The sequence below is a fragment of the Lacerta agilis genome, chromosome 1, assembly GCF_009819535.1.
Source record: "Lacerta agilis isolate rLacAgi1 chromosome 1, rLacAgi1.pri, whole genome shotgun sequence".
Lineage (NCBI taxonomy): Eukaryota > Metazoa > Chordata > Lepidosauria > Squamata > Lacertidae > Lacerta > Lacerta agilis.
This window is the reverse complement of record NC_046312.1, coordinates 50694223-50714789: the sequence shown is the minus strand read 5'-3', so window position 1 is coordinate 50714789 and position 20567 is coordinate 50694223. Positions and strand designations below refer to the sequence as shown.

Here is a 20567-nt window from a genome sequence, read left to right as displayed (position 1 = left end):
GTGTCTGAGGCCACTCCACCTTTTGATCTTGGATACTGGATGGTTTACACAATTCTTTGGGTAAATGAATTGGTTGGGAAAGAAGTCTGTATTGTATTTAATAATGTTTGAAGAATATGCATAGCCAAGGTCAAGGAAATCAACTTTGACAAAGGGCCGCCTCTTAATAACTGTTTCTTCTCATTGAGCTAAACCGTATCTATTTTTAGTGTATCAAACTTACTTTGCAACACATATTCCAATTAATATGGACACCTCCCATTTTCCCCTTCCATTCTTTTTTCTGATGTCTTGTTTATTATTTATCTTTTTTATACATGAAGCATCCAGTCTTTGTAACACCTCAAGAAATAATAATAGCAGTTTTTGGCCCCTGATAATTCATCAGACTGGTCACTTTCAGAAGCCTGCTACCTGGAAACCAAGAGGCATGAAGAACTCAAATTATTTGTAAACTTCAATAATAAACTGATATGATTCACATCTCCCAGACTGATGTGCCGATTGGAACTTGGTTAATCATCAGAGTTTGTACATCCTGAATATTCTGGCAGTTTTTGACTGAAAATGAAGCAAATGATGTTTTTTTGAAATGCGTATTTTGGGAGAAATATTTCTAAGCTATAATCCATATCCTTTTTAAAAACTGCAAATTAATGCAGAAACATCCATACCTGGGAGTTCTGTTAAGACATAATTGCCAGTTGTAGCAATTTAATTGGCAGCTATAAGACGCCAAATTTAACGATTTGACATTCAAAGAACCCCAAAAGTGATCTGCTTCAATGGGAGAATGCATTTAATGTTGCACAATATATTCAAAGGACATAATCTCCCATCCTAGAGTTAATTCCAGACTGACAGTGAACTGCCACAAGTTTCTTCTTGGGCACTTCCTATTTGTAAACTGACTGGTGACTTGGTGAGCTGTGTTTGGAAATGTTCCAACTTTGAGGAAGTGCTGTGTTGAAAGGAACTGGGGTTTTGAACTCAGAAAGACTCTTCCCTTTGTACAGACGGTGTTCTTATTCTCCAGCTTTTATCTGCAACGTTTAACACCTGGTGCTACTCCTTGTCAACAAAATCCAACTGCTTCTTTTGGAGAACCGCTGCTCTAGTTCTCTTCTGCATCTAGAGCATCTGCTGAGTCTTTTACTCTGGTGGAGGTATAAATGTAGATGCTAACTGGAATCCCCCACCTTCCTCTAAACGGATCAGCTCCACAGAACCATAGTTGAAGGCACCTGGTCCAGTGAGAAGACAGTGGGGTGTAGGGTATACATTTCTACATGAGCTTCTCTTAAAGGCCTCATGTTCACTGCTGCCTTATCTGGGTTAAAGCATAGGAGTTGCACCTGACTTAACTTGTTTGGCCTTACTTCTAAAGTTTTGTTTAGGAGCACCGCTATCAATGAGATACAGTCCTCATTTCTTGAACCAAAATTAGGAGAAGCCTTCACACTTGCATGCTCCACCCTTAGACTTGGAGTGTTGTAGAACATACCTTTTTTCTTTCATCCATGAGACCCTCTTCGTTCCTTATTTTCTTTCCTTGACAGTTACGGTGTATTTTTGGGCAGCCACCCCTCCCAGCCAAATGTAAGAACCCATCACCCATCACTCTGTGTTTCACCTGAAGATTAAGTGTGTGTTAGCTTGGTGCTTCTACCACTTTAGGGTGACTTCAGATCCTAAAAAAGAAAGCGGCAGCAAAGAGACTCTCATTCTGACACGTGTGACGGGTGCCTCAAGATGCGAGTGCCGAATCCACGTGAAGCCTGTGCACAAGAGAGATGTGCATGTTTCCCCTGGCATCTAAAGCAACGTCAGTGATACAAACTGCGATTCCCTTGTTAGACGTTCCGGGTTGTCCCCCACCCCCAGGTTGTGTTTAAATCATCACTAAGGCTCTTGCTTTCTCAAACAGTTGTGAATCTGAGTTCCCCTCCCTCTGCCACTCTTTCACCATGTGCCATGTAGAAACTGCAAGCAAGAAAGCTTGCCCAGATGGCACATCTGGAACTGGTTTTCAATTTGCTCTCTCCACTAGCCCCCACCCCCCAGCTGTATGCTTTGTTTCCATCTCCGAGCAATCGGCTTTCCAGTTAAGGCTGCCAGGGACCAAAGGTCGTGGATGGTTTTAGCATGCGGAGGAAGACTCTTTTAAGATCCAGTTCTACAATAAGGTGGGGCTAAGTCTTTAAACACACAGTTAAAAGATGCAGAACTCATTGAATACTAGTCTGGCTTCATCTTCAGAATTTGTAGGGGGGCTGAGTGGGGGTGAATTGGATAGCAGAGCTAGAACTACAGGGTGCAATATGCTATCTGTTATTCCATAGCAGCATCACTTCATATTGGGTCTACAAGAGACAGTGTTCCATCCATTTTTGACTGCCGGAAATGATGGCTCAGTTGGTATAGTATGAGACTCTTAATCTCAGGGGTGTGGGTTCACTGGCGGAGGAAGAGGGGGGCAGTGGGAGCGCACCACCCCCGGCAGCATGATCCCGGTGGGGTTCCATCACGGCTGCCCCCCCTGCCCACGCTGGGCACCCTGCCCCTACAGGCAGAGTGCCACAACCCCAGAACGCATGCCCTGCCCCCAGAATGCACGCCCCGCCCCTTTGGGCAGCACACCCCACCCCTGGGACGTGTGCCAGCCCCACTCTACCTGCTCTCCGCCACTGCGTGGGTTCGAGCCCCACCTTGGGCATTGCAGGGAGTTGAACTAGTTAACCCTTGTGATCCCTTCTAGCTTTACATTTCTATGATTCTATGCCTGCTGGCTCAGAGAGTATTTGTAATTATTAACCCCTTGATATTAAAGACTGTTTCTGCCCTTTCTGAAACGGGATACAAGCAGGGGAAAGGAGGTGGCCTCATTTGCATGCTTGGGCACTTGAATTCTTCTAGCATTACTGGAGTCCTTGCAGCTGATATTTGAGGTGGGATGTTGGTAGTTGGCTCCCAGGGATGGAAGACATTCCAGTACCAATACTAAGGTATTTGAAGCTATGCTGCCACAAGTTTATGGGGGCTGCTAGGCCACTGCCTGGTCTGTTCGCAATCAGTTAAACTATTTTGGTGGTGCTAAATAGAGTATCTAATTTTCCCCTTCCTTCTGTGCTTCATTGGCATCCACTAGCAAAGGGAGCGGGGGGCGGGGAATGATGTGTGCAGTACCACCATGTTTCATTCCAGGTGTCTTCCTGGGGAAACAAGTGGTTGTATTCAAAGCAGTTCCTTGTGCAAGCAGAATGCGTTCCACTTGCAAAGCTAGGCTTCCCCTCCTCAACCCACATGACTTTTGTGTTTCTTTTGGGGGTTCCTACAACCCTCTGAAGCACATTTGGGTGTGGGGTGTGCATGGGAGAGTGGGGGGGGGGGAGTCCCACTGTGGAAGCAGATGTCATTTTGCTCATGGCGTTCCTTGGTGGAACGCCATCCAGGGCAGGACATGAAGGTTGGCAGTGGCCAGACCTCATCTGAATTGCAGCTTCTTCCCTGACTGTAGTTGGAGAGGGTGAATGGGAAGAATGATTGCACTATCAAATAATTGTCCCCATTAAACTGTGCTCCTTTGGAGAGAGCAGGCGATGCATGCATCTCATGATAATAGAACTACAGTATGCAGATAAATATATTTGTGCCATATTTTGCAGTGTTTTTGATGTGTGCCAGTGTGCAGCAAACATACTTGCTGCATAAAGTGTGAATTAGCCTTGATTTGAGACTTCAGGTGAATTGATCTGGCCCTGTCAGGTTAACCGTCTCTATAGCAACTTTTTCAAGGAAGAAGACAAAGGGCGAGAGGCACTAAAGGGAACTTAATCTGAGTGGCAGCGGCGGCGAATCTATGCATCTACAATGGGCTGCGGAAAAGCTTTGCCCTCCAGTAACCCTGCTCGCCTCCCCGTTGCCACAGCACTTCAGCAAAGTGGATATTTTCACTCTTCCTCCGATTCCAGGCTTTCCACACACCCCTCCTCTTCCCGCTCTGCAGCCTGTAAAGCCAAGTTATGTTCTTGGAGCCCTGATGAGATGGCTCTGAGCTGACAGGAGGCGGATCCAAGCTGCTTGGCTTGAATAAATCCAGATCTGAGCGGCAAAGCATTTTCCCACATTTTGCACAGAAAGAAGTGGAAAGTCTCTTGAGGGAGATGGCTGGCTGAAGCAAATGGCGCTCAGAGGGGTAGATGGTTGGAATTCTCTCCCAGTAGACGTTTCTGGACTTCCTCTGGCAAGGCCACAGGTGACAGGAAGCATCTGTTCTTCAAGACTCCTCTGATCCTCCTTTGTTTCCACTACCTTTTGCCTCAGGGGAAAGAGCTGCTTTTTCTGCAGTTCCATGGCATCTCAACCTTTGGGAACCTAAAGTTCATCCTGTGAATAAATGGCAGGCCAAACAAGGTTAGGCTGTTCTCATTGGTATAAAACTTGGTGGCTTTTGTAATAGGATGCCCACATGGTTCCCTAATAAGCTTTCTGTTTTTACCAGTGCTGGCACAAGCTCTCCCTTTGGAATAAGTTTTTTTCCTAGGAGGAGGTTGCACTGCATGGAGACCTGCTCCACAGAAAACTATTCACTATGTAAACAGCTGCTACCTGGTGGCCATAATTCACTTGCCAGAGCTAAGATAATACAGGAGGGAAAGCAAGACTGCTGCTGCAATGTCTTATTGGCAAAGAGAACTAAATTTTAAGTATGAGCAGGTTGGTTTTATCCCTAGGCTTCTTCTCCCTGTGTCTCAATGCCACCTTGTCACTGTTGAACTCCAGCGTTAACTTCACAGAGACCGCATCTTCTCCACAGCTCCCTTGGAAGCAGGTGAACTATATTGGCAGCTCTTTGAATGGAACCATCACTTTTCCAGTTTGTCTGGCCTTCTGTACTTTGTAGCAACAACATGGAGGCAGTGGGAGAAAATTCCGCATTTCTGCTGACAGTGTTAATGATCCTTTCATGACTGATGCGAGGCCCTGACAGAATACATTCTGTTTCACATAAGCGGGTATAATAAACATCCTGTGTACCAGATTATTCTCAAAACAGTCTAAAGTTCTGGAGGAGGTTTTGAATTACTGGCCTCTAGCCAGCAAATAGGTCTGCATGCTGTGTATTGTTAGATTATTTTGTTCTTTAATGTTTACTATAGGAGCTATTTATATTCAAGTGTGCCATGGAAGTCTCACTTAATTATTAAGTGTAAAGCATTTGGCATGCACTTGTTTTCCTTTACTGCTGACCAGGTGGAAAGCAACCTGTAACACAGAGAAGTCCTGTCTGTGGAAGTTTAATTGTGTAATAAAAATATCTGGACATTCTAGTTGCAGAGCAGGGGGGTGGGGGACCTTTTCCACTCCGTATTTCCTTCTGGGTAACCTTCTGGGACCCACATGCCAATGTTGTGCAGGGCCAGAGTCCAACCTGAGCAGAGCAACCAACGTAAATTTTATCTCTGTACTGCCGACTCGTTTCTCCAGCCACCCCTCTCTGTCCTCCACCCAGGCAAGCAAGAGTTATTCCAGCCAGGCAAAAGTACTTCCAGCCAGGTGAAAAGCAGGGCTGGTAATATAGCCTGGCAAGCCAGCCATTGTGGTATAGTGGCTAGAGTTTGGGACTAGGATCTGGGAGACCAGCTTTCGAATCCTCACTTGTCCATGCAACTAAGTGACCTTGGGCCAGTCACTGCCTCTCAGTCTAGCCTACTTCACAGGGTAGAATGAGGAAGGGGAGAACCATGGATGCCACCTTGAGCTCCTTGAATAACAAGGTGGGCTATAAAGGCAATAAATAAGAGTCTCGAGGGCCAAATTGAAGGGGTGCATTCACCCCCTGGGCCTGAGGTTTCCTATCCTTGTTGTAGAACTTGGGGAAAGGGAGATCCCTGTCCTGACCATTTGAGTTCAGCCTTGGCAGAGGTGTCCGCAGAGATTTTCTAGACCTATCCTCCCTGTCCCAGGTTGGCTTTGTGATTTGCTAGATCAAATCTGCATTATGGCCCTGGGATAATTGTCCTATTCTCATCCGAGGATGAGGGCTGCCAGTTGGCTCCCACTGACGGAACACTGTTGGACTGCGACGTGTTTGCAGTTCGCTTGCCAACTGATGGCTCTGTGCCTTAGGTTTTGCTGCCATATGACTGTTGCACGACTCGTGGCTTCACTTAATTCTGGTTTGTAGGCAAATTTTTAGCCTGCGTGTTGATCACAGGAGGATGCACAGCAGAACAGGCTTCCTGTTTCTTTACTAAAGTGTGATCATATGTAAAAAAAGGGAAAAGGTCTGATACAAGCCCTTATTCAGCTGTTTCCTTGTATTATTTCTGCTTATGCCAAGACACACTGGTCCTATTGTGCTCTTCACTACAGGCATGCTAACAGGGGTCTTGGTGGCATGTTAGCAGCAGAAATAGATGTTATAATACACCTTAACCTGTGAGCTGAATGGTACGGCAAGCTACCTTCCAATTATCTGCCTTTTTAGAAGCAGCTGTCTCTGGCAAGTCGGACTGGGACCTACTGCTTCATACTTCATGTGGAGGTCTGCATGATTGAGTGCTCCTCTCCAACTGTGTTTTAGCCTAGCCTTCTCGCTGACATTTAGCTCTCTATGCGGAGTGATTTTAGTTTATTTTTTGGTATGGAAAAATATTCAATCTTGTCAGACCCCACAGTCAGTTTGAAGCAATAAACCTTAGGCAGGTTAACCACTTCAGTGGGAATGATGTCCAGGTTGCTAGCTTTCGAGTCATCCTTTTTTAGATAGCTTTTATGAATTTTATGAAATAAATAAGGGGGGGGAACTATAACTTTCTTTTTATTCTAAATTAACTGTAGCAAAGATGCTTGGTGCTATGTTCTAAGTAGACCATTTGTTCTAGACAACTCATGCCTAGTATATACACTATGAGCGAATCTGCTGTGTGCTGGCAGGACTCTAATACTGGTTAGAAATGGGGGACTTAATAGAACTGTTGTTTGATGGTGGGGGACCTAGCTACCCAGATGTTGGACTCCGAATTCCTACCAGCCCCAGCCAGCATGACCAGTGGTGACAGATGATGAGCCCATCAACATCTGGAGAGCCACAGATTCCCCAGCACTGCTTTAGTTTGATCGACAGCTTCACATAGCTCAAGGCTTCTGAGTTACTTATATCTAGCTGGAAACTACTGTAAGTTGGAGGTAGATAATATTTCAGTAATGGATAGGAGGAAATACCCAGAAAAAAATAGAAGTGGGTAAAACTTGCTAGCTTAAACACTAGGGCCAGCTGGGATGGATTTTATCTTTGTACTTGGCTCATAGAAGCATCAACGTGACCCTTTCAGAAAAATAGGTTTGTACTAGAGGGAACTTGTGCCATTGCATAAGGTGCTTTTGAAGACTCTTCTAGTGTAAAAGTGGCATAAGAAATACACCTTTTGTATAATCTGTTTTCAGTAACCAAAACTTGTTTTCCAGATCTTGGGTGCTGTGATCCTGGGCTTCGGAATATGGATTTTGGTTGACAAGAATAGCTTCATTTCAGTTTTGCGTAAGATTGCTTTTCTTATCTTTGCATTTGTTCTGTGGGTGTTTATCTGTAGAGCATTCCCTGTCAAGAGAGAACACCATGTTGTGTTTACTAAATTGTAAAGATTAGCCCATCTGAACAGCAGCCCCCCTTCAGATCACAGGCCAAAGCAAAAGTGGCTTCCCGCTAGATTTAAAAGAGCTTTCTATTGCTAATCAGCCTTTTCTTTCTTGGAAGGCTATGTCAGGTCAGACAGAAAGCATTAGCCTTAAAGTTCCCCAAGGCTTGGTAACTTTGGTTCACCTCAGCAAAAGTCTGAGGGACAGATTTGGTAAAGGGGAACTGCCAAGCTAATGCATTTCCTTAAAAAAAAAAATTCCCTGTGCAGTTGTGCATGCTATTTCCACTTTCCATGTTCTTTATCTGGGTCACTGCTGCAGTGTTACTCACAAGGGAGAAATAACAAGAAAGGGCTATGCTGAAAAGTGTGTTTTAAACTAAGTCCCCCCCCCTTTTTTAAAACAAATGCTTGCAGCCATTTTTAGACTGCAGAAGCAGTTGAGGCTTTGCCTTGTGACCTCGTTTTCTCCCTGTGGTCTAGAACCAAAACTAATAGCTGGATGAACTGATCAGTTCAAAAGGAGTTTTGCCCACACTGAGCCTATGGAATGATTTTGCTTGCCAAGGACTTGAAGTACCGTATTCTGTATACGGGCTCCTTTCCTGCCCCCAGCCCCAACCCTGTTCCTTTCTTGCTTGTAATCTCGCTGCATGTATGCAGTATTTTTTTCTGCTTCCTTCCTTGAGATCCCAGATGAAGCCCTTTCCCCTCCCTTTTCTCATTTCTTTCCCCCTCTTTTTATTTTTGATTTGGTAACCTTAACAGAGTCTGGGAAGGAACTTTACACAGCAGGGCATTCCAATCCATTGCCAGAGAGGCCTTCCTCTCTCCCCCCCCCCCCTTTGTGCTTATCTGGCTTTTTTCCCAGAAACGAGGAAAAAGATGGCGCAAGAGGGAATATAAACTGTGAGGAGTTTTCCTCCAAAATCCAAGACGTGCTGCAGGCTGTGGACTGAGCCCAGGCTGTGCCTTTCTGCTACAGTCTCTTTTCCCAAGGCTTTGCCTCAGTATCTATCTATACCAGCATTCACCAAGGTGGAGCCCTCTAGATGTTTTTGGACTACAGCTTCCAGCGTCCCTGGCCAGTGGCCATGCTGACTGGGGCTGATTGGAATTGGAGCCCGGCAACATCTGAAGGGCAGACCATTGACAACCCCTGCCCTGTACATTTGGAAAGGCAGCCAGGTTGGGTCCATCTGTGACTTAGTTGCCACTGCCCCATGTGAGAAGTATTGCATAACCATCAGTGGATGTGTCTTGTGATGCCACAGTAAGATGTAACATGCAAACTCTCTCACTCCCCACCCAGTAAGCTAATGTTAACGCCACCAGCACTACTGTTTGGCAAGGAAACAGTTCCCTTTCTTTACCTTTTTAAGGGTGTTTGCTGAACTGGGTTAGAGGGGGATAACTGGGGTTTGGTGGCTGCATATTAGAAGATGTGCATCCTTCAAAGACCAGTTCTACCTTGCAACTTGGCAGTTGTCCCAGAGGAGCCTTTTGGGAGCAGCTAACTAGACTCTGGGGGTAGAGCGAACGGAGACAGGATAAAGTCTTGCTTTTGTGCTCTTCTTGCTTGCCTAGTCATCAGTTCCTATTATGCCTCCTCTCCTTCATCGCCCCACTTCAATTCTCTGACTGCCTATTTGTGGATCCCTCCATCACAAGCAGCCTTCACGTGGCCTTTGATTCCCTAGGCCTGAAGTTCTTCGCTCTCTGAAGCGCATGTGGCTCTGAGCAGTCTTGTTTTTCTGGACCTAACCAATGTTAAAAGAATCCTCCTTCACTTTGTGTCCATTTCTCTTCTGGTTTGCACAGAGTCCTCGTCGTCCTCGCTGAAGATTGGGGCGTACATTCTCATTGGAGTCGGTGCTGTGACCATGTTGATGGGCTTCCTGGGCTGCATTGGAGCAGTCAATGAGATCCGCTGTCTCTTGGGTCTGGTGAGTGAAAAGAGATAAATGCTGCTTTAAGTGACTTGCTGGTTGCTTGGGGGCTGCAGTTGAACTAGAGACCAAGGCATTCAGGAATATCAACTACGGTTGATAGACAAGTACAGTACTTAGGAATTCTAAGCGAGACATTCCTGGCTTCACAGAAAACTGAGGCATCTAGAGAAGGGCCTTCAAAGTTAAGCAGGTAGCAACTTTAGTCTCTTTGGCTGTCCTGTCCTGATGATATAATGCTTTCCCAGGGAAAACACACCTGATGTCTGTTATGTTTCTTTGATGTCCATGCAAAGCCCTTTTCAGACAAGGAATAGGGTTTGCTAGCTCCTTCATTTGATTATGATGTTGCTATTTTGTTGGATAAGTTGGTGTTTTCTTTTAAAAATAAATCAGTAACCTATAATTAATCTAAATAAGGACATATGAAGATGAAATGATATTGGGTTGCTAATAGGTAAATAATAGGTAAAGTGTGTGTGTGTGTGTGTGTGTGTGAGAGAGAGAGAGAGAGAGAGAGAGAGAGAGAGAGAGAGAGAGAGAGAGAGAGATGCATGGATTTGAAATAGTATGTGTGTATACAAATGTGTGTATAAATATTATGTATATCTATATATCACCCCAGGTTTATGTTTGCACTTGCCATTATGGGAGCTTTTCTCCCCTGTAGGTGAGGAAAATTATGGGTGGGATTAATCCAAGAAGCCTTGTCAGTGGAAGGACTGTGCAAGGACTTCCGCTGTGCAATGGGGCTTCCCCCTTCTCCTACTGTGATTCTGCCCCCCTCCCGTGCCCCCCAGTTGGCTCTGGAAGTGGGGGACGGGAGAACCCCCAGAACAGGGCTTGGACAAAGGAAGTTTCTATAATAGTGCGTTGTTGAATTCTACCATTTATTTTTGATTCTCATATGTATCGTGAAATCCAAGTGTTACATGAGACCTTTCTGAATTTTCTGGGATGCTGTGAGCCCCAATAGTTGTCTCAGCATCTGTTGTCCTTTGTATCCTGTACTCAGCCCGGCAGCTGAACTGTCTTCCTTTCTTGCATCGTGAAAAGTAATACTCCCATATATTGGGCGAAGCTTTTCAGCTATGCGACAATGACTACCAGGCAGGTAGGGGGAGACTCTTGAACTGCTTCCAACTTGGGCAACTACCCGGTGTACACCTGGGCCAAGTTCTTGTTGGAACACCTGGAAGGAGCCAATTTATGAGCTTATTGCACTTGAAGAGTAGGCAAAAATGGGGGGGGGACTTTTTATTGGCTGTGTTGCATGGGAAATAATTCTATGCATTCCTAAAAAGAAAGTCTATCTCAAAACTCTTTCTTCTTAGGCCTGACTCTGTTCCATAGGCTGTCCCCTGAAGAGCTTTTCTTGAGGTTGCTGTCTATAGTAATGGCCATGCCAAACACCAAGTGATGTTGTGCTTTCTTTTTTCCAGTACTTCACCTGCCTGTTGTTGATCCTCATAGCCCAGATAGCTGCTGGCGTGCTCATCTACCTCCAGCGGGATAGAGTAAGTGACTCCTTTTCTCTCCCACCTGCTTTCTTCCATGGAAACTGTGCTTGTACCCTGTGCTTTCACCATATGCTCCTGGTTCTGATGCAGAACTTAGATTGCCATTTTACTCTGGGAAAATTCTTAAATCTAGCTCTTGTAGATTTAAGAGCCAGTCCTTGGGCAAATGCCCCTGAGGTCACATTTCCTTTCAAAATATTTCTCTTGATTATTGTGTTCCCACACATACAATATCATGAGGTCGAGCTAAACGAAACATATGCCTGGCTCAGTTGTTTAAAGCGTGGTGCTGATAATGCCAAAATTGCAGGTTTCATCCCAATATGGGACAGCTGCATGTTCCTGCATTGCAGGGGGTTGAACTAGATGGTCCTCTGCAATTCTATGATTCTATGTACAAAAGCAGATGGTTTATGCCGAATGAACACAGAAGGCAGAATAAAATGCTTCACTAGTGGACTTCGGCTAGCTCCATGGACTTCACCTTTCTTCCTCCCCGGGGACAGATCTGGGGAACTGAAGGAGAGGAAGGCAAATTCCAAGTGTGCAAGTCAGCACTGGATACAACCCATAGCATTTACTGCATATTTCAGGGGTATAGGATGATTTGTGTTAAATTTGCTTTTCACTGTTAACAGAAATTGGTTAGTGAAGAGTCTAGATAATAAATTAATTGCTCAAAGTGCAACTCCTAAAACTGGGGTGCAGTCTACCTTTGGGGGATATTTTTTTTAAAGGCTGGGAAACTCTAAACCCTTATTCCCTGCTGACACATTATGCCATGAAGACTTGGTGCTCAGTAGTAGCCTCCTGCCTCAGAAGTGGTGGCACATTTTTTAGAATCTGGGTGAGAACCACTGTAAATAAAACTGGCATGATTTAATTTGGGGGTAGAGGAGCTCTGATCCTGTACTGGTGATTGAATACAAACTCCCATCTGCTCCAGACAGCATGACCAATGATCAGGGTTTATGATAGTCATAATCCAGCAACATCTGGAGGGCCACAAGTTCCTGGCCCCTTAGCCTAGTTAAAAACGAAATAGCAGCTGGGAGAAAGTTACTACTCTAACCACTTCCCCACTTGAGTGCTTCCTCTTATGTGCATGTGGTCCAACTGTGTCTATAAACCTGGAACAGTCCCTATTTGCCAGCTGTTATGCATGGCACACCCCACTCCTTGTTTCGTTGCTATTTTAGTGTCCTAGAGCTGCCACTGGTGGCCTCCAAAAACCGAATTCTTATCTATTTTGTGTTTTTAATACTGTGAACTGCCCTGTGATCTTCAGATTATAGGAATGGTACATAAATTTAATAAATAACTGTAATAAAATTCTGAAAGGGTAGGGTTGCCCAGACATGGCATTATTTATTTCATCCTGGCATGTGGATAGGCTGCCACTTCACACCTGCAGCTGTGTTAATTTCTGAGCTGTATTTTGAGACAAATAGGTCATTCTAGTATATAGTCTACCAAAAGGACCAGCACTGTTTTAGCTTTGGAACCAATGCAGAATAGGCCAATACTGATTATATGAATGCAGCATGTGGACTAGAACTTTTCTGGGTGGTGGTGGTGGTGGTGGTGTGTGTGTGTGTGTGTGTGTGAAAGTGCACTCAAACAGCCATCCTTGGTATAAGAATTGGGACATTTCGTTTGTATAGTGTGGGTCTGAAGTAGGGTGGTAAAAATTATGTAAAATTTGGCTTTACATAATTGCCAAATTGACATGCCCCTTCCTACAGTTAATGTCAAACCGGATGGAGTAATGCCTTTTCTGTTTGTATGGATTTTTTATTTTAATGTCTCTTCTGTGACCTTTTTATGATCTCCTGCAGTGGTTGAACCTGTTCTGTGCTTTTAACTGGCCGTTTTACGTTGTAAAATAGCCAGTTAAAACTGCATAACAAGCTCAACAACAATATTCAGGATCTCTTCTCCCGCAACCTCTTTCACTTTAGCTGAGGTTGCTGTTGCGCTAAGAGAAAAAGTCTGCAAGAGATGTTTTCCAGGATGCCAAAGAAAAGACCCCTGGTTAGGTATAATGTATAAAGATTGCAAAGCCACCTCCTTCCTTCGTAAGGCATGTTATTCCACGAAGCTCCGGCACTATTTTTCTACAGAACTCTTCTGCTGCTACCAGTCTTTGATTGAGGGTTTTTTTGTTCCCTCAAAGTCTGGTTTTCTGGGATATTTTTCTCCCTTTGATGCTGTAGATGTTTTGGGTTTGGCTTGTCATATTTTCCTCCACATTATAAAGATGGAGGCCTCTATGTGGAGAAGTTGCTGCAGGGTTGCTCTAGCAACAGAGTTTGGTCCCAAAGTCTCATTTTTCTTCTGCTTCATAATGGTGGGGAGGCATGTTTGGAAACACCACAGAACTCTTCTTGGCAGGAAGAGTCTGGCACACCAGTCTCCTCTCCCCTCATGTTGTTTGATAAAGGTGGGCCTACTTCCAGCTAGAATCTGGCTGCCAGGAGGCATAGCCGGCAGGCTGCCGTCTTCTCCCTCTCTCGTCCAGTGGTCTGAATCACAATGTTGTTGCATAGTTGAGTGTTTCGTTTTGTGCAAAGGAGAACTTTCTTTTGGTTAAATTCTAGCTTTCATATGTGCCCTGGGGCCATGTAACTACCAGTGCAATTTTGCAGGTGGGATTCAGTTACCTAACAGCAAATTCAGGTTTTTGCAATTGAAAGTGGATTTGGAGCTCTTGTGCCACAAGTGCTCTTTCTCTTCTCTGACTTTTTTGCAGGAAGGAAAGTGGCAAGAAAATGCCCTGGCAAGTGTTGGGTAGGATAATTGATTGAAGCAAGTTCTTAGGGGCTCAATAAACAGGTTGTCTGGAAGTAAACCAGCCCTACCCAGTACACGCTGCTCCTGTCAGGAATTCCTGTTGCACTTGGGTCCTTCTTCCAGGCCTCTCATAGGCATCTGGTTAGTCACAGCATGATATGAGAAGGTTGAACAACATGGGCCTTTGCCCTCATCCAGCAAGGATGCTCTCATGGTCTCACTTTCAGTCCAGATGATGCTGGACTTCAGTTCCTATTAGCTCCAGCAAACATGAGCCATGGTCAAGGATGATGGGAGTTGGAGTACAGCAGTGTCTGAGGACGCCATGTTGGCTACCCCATTAGACTGACTGAGGTAGATTATAGGGGCAAGAAGGACAGAACTGGGTGTACCACATGATCTGCACATCTTATGTTGGCCCACTGTCCTCGGGTGCATTGGAGGATGCTGTCTCACTGCCTATGTTGAAGTACGACTCTCTGTCCATACAACTGGCATCTGTCAATGGAATGGGGACAGGGTGCCATCTTTGCCTCAGGTAGCAAAATGTCTTAGGCCAGCCCTGCCTTTGCCTTGCCTCTTCTCAAAGATACTTTCCCCTCAACTCTCATTTACTTTGGGCCAAACTAGGCATGATATTAAAATGCATGTCTGCATTTATATATATATATCTCCAATAGAAGCAATGGTTTGGGAGGGGGCAATGTGCTGGAAATTCAGGCAGAAACTGGGGGTGGAAGAACCTCTGTTTCTGGAATTTGACTTGTAGTTAGTGAAGTAGTATTAAATGGAAACTTTTGACCTCTCTTGCTTTTCCATGGTATGTATGCAAGCTCTCATCAAGGGGAAATTGTGAAACATTTCATTGTTCCTGTCTGATCTCATAACTGGGGCTGCCAGACAGTAACCCAGGCGCCTGTACCCTACATAGCTTGGGATGTGAGCTTGTGCTTCACCTACTTGACACTTACTGGGCTCGCGCCTCAGGAGTCCTCCCCAATGATTCAGTGACACAAACAGGCCAAAGAAAAGCTGGCTAACTTCTTCTTCTTCTGAGACCTCCAGCTGTTGGCAGTATCCTGTAGGAACTCTGTACTAGAAGGAGGGGCTTGCTCTCGGTTGCTGTCCCTTCCTGTATATTCTTGGCCGAGGTCACCCTCCTGTGACAAGCAGGGACCCTTTTTTAGGGTTAGAATATACACCGTTAGCATGTCTGTGTTCTTTGTGCCATTGGACCAGTCAGGTGTTCCCACTCCGCTCTCGGGATTAGGTTTGTGCTTTCCTCCCCTTTTTGGTTTCTATTCCCTCCTTCTCATTTCTTTGCTCCACATCCGACACAGATCCACACCTGTAGCCCTTCACTCTTTCAAAGCTATCCTCTGAATAGTAACCTGCTGAGGGAGACACACAATAAAACCCTGAGGTGTCATGCACATTTCTTGCTGTGACATCTTGTCCCAGTTTCACTGAAAGCAGCACTAAAGTAATGCTCAGGTGGCTTATATGGAGTTTGGGGGAAATTGCAAATATGTGAATGAAGGGAAGAGGAGAACCTGTGGACATGAAACTCGGTGATGCAACACACCAAACCATTGTTGAGGTGGAACATCCTTATGTTTGGTTAGGTGGCTGTGGATTCATTTTTTTTTAACAGATTAAGTGTGGGCTCAACATGCTAATAATCTGATTTAATATCCAGGCTATTTTTAACAAGAGAGGAATGTTATTTTCTTTTTTTTTAATAAATGTTTTATACTCTATTACACACAGAAGCAACTAGTGCAAAAGATGTGCTTGGGGTGTGTGTGTGTGAGGATGTTATTTGGGGGAAGACATTGAATTCCTTTGTGGCCTGTTCTTCATTAGAGAGGAAAAGGCTGGATGCATTTGGAAGTCATGTCACCTACTTAACCAGGAATGGCTTTTGGAGAGGGGCTGGGGAGCGACAGACTGTAGTTACATGACAAGGAAAAGGCACAATACACATACATGGACATTAAACTAATCCATGCATTCCTAATCTAATTCACACATGACACCAAAAACTGATTCTGGGGCTAAGGTCTGGTGAGCCCACACCTAGGCAAAGGGAACAGTGCGTCATGCCCACATCATTTGGGTGGAAAAGCATCACTTGCCACTGGCCATCTTGAAACTCGGACCTTTTTGGTTTTCCACATTTTGAGTCTGTAGCGTGTAAAAGCGGTCTTCTCTTTTTAACACAGCAGAGGGAGGGACAACGAAAACCCACAGGCTCCTTGCCTTCATGCTGTCTATGACTTAGGACAAAGGGAGGCAGGACCAATTGCATTAGCGGCGGGATCCAGGTCAAGTTGCTTTGCTGCTCATCCCTCCTTTCCTCCCTGGGAGGAGTTGGGGCGAGAGGCAGAGAGCTTGGCCATGTAAACTGAGTAACAGAGGGCCAGACGTCAGCTGGGAGTGATTGTATGATTCTCTTCCATCTGACTGCATGGCCAGGAGGAATATATGAGCAGATGCAGCCTCCTTCGGAGCGGCTTTGCTCGGAGGCAGTCTGTATGCAGCCGCCACTGAGAACAGCCTTGCTCGGTTGTATGTCTGAGGAGAGTGCGAGCTTCATTGGGGCTGAGCGGGGCTGCCATATGGAGATCTATCTGACTGGCTGCCCTGTGGAAATTTGACCTAGTTCTGAAAGCCCATTACAAATGCTTCAAGTGCCAGCTTTGTCCCCAGCGTGACACTCTCGAGCTTGTGCAGTCGAGTGCTGGGTACTTTGTGCTTGCAGAATTTGGAAGAGGAGCTTTATTTGAAATAGCTTGACAGGGACAGGCTGGCAGTGTGGTTTAGTGCAGTAACTGGGCCATCCCGCTTAAGTGAGCTCATGAACTGGCGTAAGCTGCAGTCAGAGAGATCTCCCGCTTTACTGGTGTAGACAGGCACAGTAATCAGATCTGGGGGGTTGGGGGGAACCTGTGACCCAGTTGCATTGCCGTCAGAGGGAATTTGCTTCATTTGCAGATCTGGAGGTTCACTAATACACATCTATTGATCATCTATCTCTATCATCTATCATCTATCTATCTATCATCTATCTATCATCTATTATCTATCTATCTATCTATCTATCTATCTATCTATCTATCTATCTATCATCTATCTATCTATCATCTATCTATCTATCCATCTATCTATCATCTATCTATCTATCCATCTATCTATCTATCCATCTATCTATCCATCTATCTATCTTCCATCTATCATCGTCTATTTTTATTGACTTATAGAAATATGTACAAACTTACACATAACCATGCAAACAACAACAAAACCACACACAGAGCATATTCAGTGTAAAAAACAAAGAGATGCAGTTACATATGGCTACATTTTAAAGATGAATTTATATAGCCCAACCACAATGAGGAGTGAGTCATGGTAGGGTTACTTCTATGACTCTCCCTATTTATATAATAAAAATATGGGTACCAGTGTGCGTCAAAACTGTCTCATTTGGCTTTGCTCCAGACTACACATTTATGTCTGACCAGGCATTCAGATAAAGCAATGTTCCATGTATTAGTAAATCATGCCTCCCGCATAGGAAGTTTTGATGATTTCTTGTATCGGGCTATTGCCAGTTTGGCTGATAATAGTAACGTAAGCATTGGGTTTTCATAAGTTTCATAAGTTGCAGGAAAATTGACATTGTCCTCTAAAGAAAGAAGGGCTATGGAGGCAAATGCTGTTAAATAGCTGCTCTCATTGAAAAAACCCAGCTTCAGAATGGTTGAATCTCCTCACATTCCCACCACTAATACGCTGATTTTGAGTTAACATCCTCTGGGAGGATCCTGACCTGAACTGGTCTCCTATAGCTATGATTCTTATAGCATAAACCAAGGGTGGGGAGCCCCGGGAGTGGGGGGCGGGCGGTGAGAGGTGGAGTGCAAAAAATGAGAGTTGAGCAGAAGATGTTCAAGATGTTTTCAAGCGGAGGCAGCCAACTGACCACTCTCTCTACAGAGTCTTCCCTCAGGAAAGGAAGCAGGAGGGGAAGGATGTTTGTAGGTGCTTGACCCAGTATGGTGCCCACCCAACCCTTCAGAAAATGATGACTTGTCTGAAGAGGAGATGAGCTCGGGACTAGCAGCCTTAGCCAGTCCATCCAGAAACCACACACACACACACACACCTTCACTGCATGTTTAGAAAGGTTGCAGTTTTATAAATTGGTTGTGCCTTTTAGCTAAACCTAATACTGCATGGTAACCTGCATGTGTTCAACATGGGCTAAATGGCTTTTTTAAATCTGTCAGACAAAGACTGAGTGATCAATACTTAACCCCCTCCCCCACTTTTCTTTTGATTCACCAGCTCAGGAAAGAACTGGATATGATTGCTGGCGACCTCATTCAGAATTACAATCCCTATGATGACAAGAACAGGACCCTTGAGAATGCATGGGACTATGTCCAGTTGCAGGTGAGTGGTCATGCAAGAGTTGATCAGACAAGGGGGAAAGGCAGGCCGCCGGTATTCGGTGCTGTGAGGGAGCTGTTATTGGCAGTCTCTGCAGAGATACTGTTGTCCAGCCACTAGGGATTTGGATACAAATCAATTCATAAATAAACAGTGCTGTTTGAAGGCAGCAAACTGAGATAAGTTGGAGGAGGGAGCCCTTTGGGGTAGTCTTTTGCCACCCAGCACACTCCCTACCATATTCTCTGTGTGGCCCCTCTGGGGGATGTGCAGAAGGGTGGCCACCTGAGAACGGGCAGATGCGACATTATTATAGCTTGATCAAAGTACTGGAGGCAGCAGCCTCATTACACTATTATTTGCTCGTCTTTCTTTACTGCTATGAGCTTATAGAAAGGCACAAGCAAGAGCCACTTCACTCAGGAGTTATTTTACATGGGCTTGCGGGGTGTGAGGGAGAGAAATGTGTTTGCACAGAACACGAAGCCATGGTTTATTTTAACCAGTGCTATTTTCCTAGAAAAAGAGGTGCAGGAACTCACCATGAACGCCTCCCTCGTTCTCTTATAATGGCAATGGCGCCCACCTGAGTGGTGCCGGAACTGTGTTCTGGCGAGTTTAGGCTGGAAAAAAGCCCTGATTTTAACCGTGGTTTGTTCAACAAATCAAGTGTTGCCTCACACAATGGACAAGCGAGCTTTGGCTTTGCTTTGGACCACATGCCACTGAGCTTCCAGGCCCAGAAAGTTGTGATTGCATGAAGCTATGACTATTGAACTTGTGACTGTCATGGTTTGCATACTCAGAATGACTCGCTTTGAGCCACCTTGGGTTTGCAAACGATGGCAGCAATCTGTGCCCCTCTCAGCTCAGTGGTGGTCCTATGCCTCCAGCTGACTGGCGTGTGATGTCCCCAGATCAATATTAAGTGACACACATGTGAAGCAAGTAGGTGTGTGTGTGTTATTTTAAAGCAAATCCTTTCAGGAATCTTGAAACTCTTTTCTTTTTTCAAATATTATATAAATAGCTAAACCTCTTGCTTTGGGGACAAGAAGGCCAAAACCCTTGTGATTTCCATCTGGTGCGTGGCTGTGTGTGTGTGTGTTTCTTGCCAAACACTTTGCATACATCAGGCTTGCACAACTCAGGACTTGCCAAGCTGAAATTGGCTCACCAGCCATGCATTGTAAGATCTGCCAGATGTTTGGTACCTCTCTGTGTGCTTTCAGGCCCTGGCAGGCAGAATGCGATGCGTGGCTGGTGGGAAACAGCAAAAAAGAAAAACAGGATGCGTTTGGGTTATCAGACTTGGTTAGTGAGCTGCATTTGGCAGAGCTCGTAGGTCACAAGTTGTGCCAGCCTGGCTTGGATCATTGTGGCAGACAGGTCAGTAGGCTAAAGTTCTTAAGGCTTTATATAAGCATTGCATTGGAACAAATGGCTAGGTTCACATAGAGGTTGCCTCCTTTCTGCTCACCCTACAGCAGGCATAGGCAAACTCAGCCTATGTTTTGGGACTACAATTCCCATCATCCCTGACCACTGGTCCTGTTAACTAGGGATCATGGGAGTTGTAGTCCCAAAACCTCTGGAGGGCCAAGTTTGCCTATGCCTGCCCTACAGCCTTCACTCTTGTGTGTGTGTGTGTGTGTGTGTGTGTGTGTTCTGGGTAAGTGCTTCCATGCTTACTGAGCTCCCAGTCTCTTATACAAAGAAGGGAGCAAGACTATGAAAAACTGAGCTTGTGTTTTTGAACTTGTGGCTCTCTTTTGTTAAATCTAGGTGTTCAGTAATATACTGGCTTTGAAACACATAGTCATAATAACAAACAGCGCAACTGTTGCACCACGGCAACTAAACATTCAGAGCCCCATTTGGCTCTGCAGATTTAAGTCCCAGCTCAGACACAAGGCCATTGTGAATGGGCTTTGCTCCCTGGGCTTTCTTTTTCCCTAGGATACTAGGATTTGTTTCCTTGCTTGGGCAAACCATTGGTTGCACCAGAAATGTCTTTCTCTTGCTGCTGCTGCTGCTGCCCCCCCCCCCCACAATAAATCTGGCTGAATCAAGACCTCCAATCAAATATTTGGGGGAGATGGACTCAGATATATATCTTGAGACTAATCTGACCTTTAAAGACTACTTAGCCCCACAGGCCAATAGGCTGTGGGCTAAGACAGCCTTCTCCAAGCATGCTGGCCAGG

General features: G+C 45.2%; 1 protein-coding gene across 2 annotated transcripts in view; it reads left to right on the top strand.

The window, feature by feature from the left end:
* Positions 1-20567, top strand: part of CD82 (CD82 molecule) — a 67092-nt gene that overhangs the window by 40672 nt on the left and 5853 nt on the right. For both annotated transcript variants that reach the window (XM_033149448.1, XM_033149458.1), the window contains 4 exons: positions 7471-7543; positions 9462-9586; positions 11032-11106; positions 18256-18363. In XM_033149448.1, coding sequence (XP_033005339.1) covers positions 7471-7543; positions 9462-9586; positions 11032-11106; positions 18256-18363 — 381 coding nt within the window. The remainder of the gene's footprint in view (positions 1-7470; positions 7544-9461; positions 9587-11031; positions 11107-18255; positions 18364-20567) is intronic.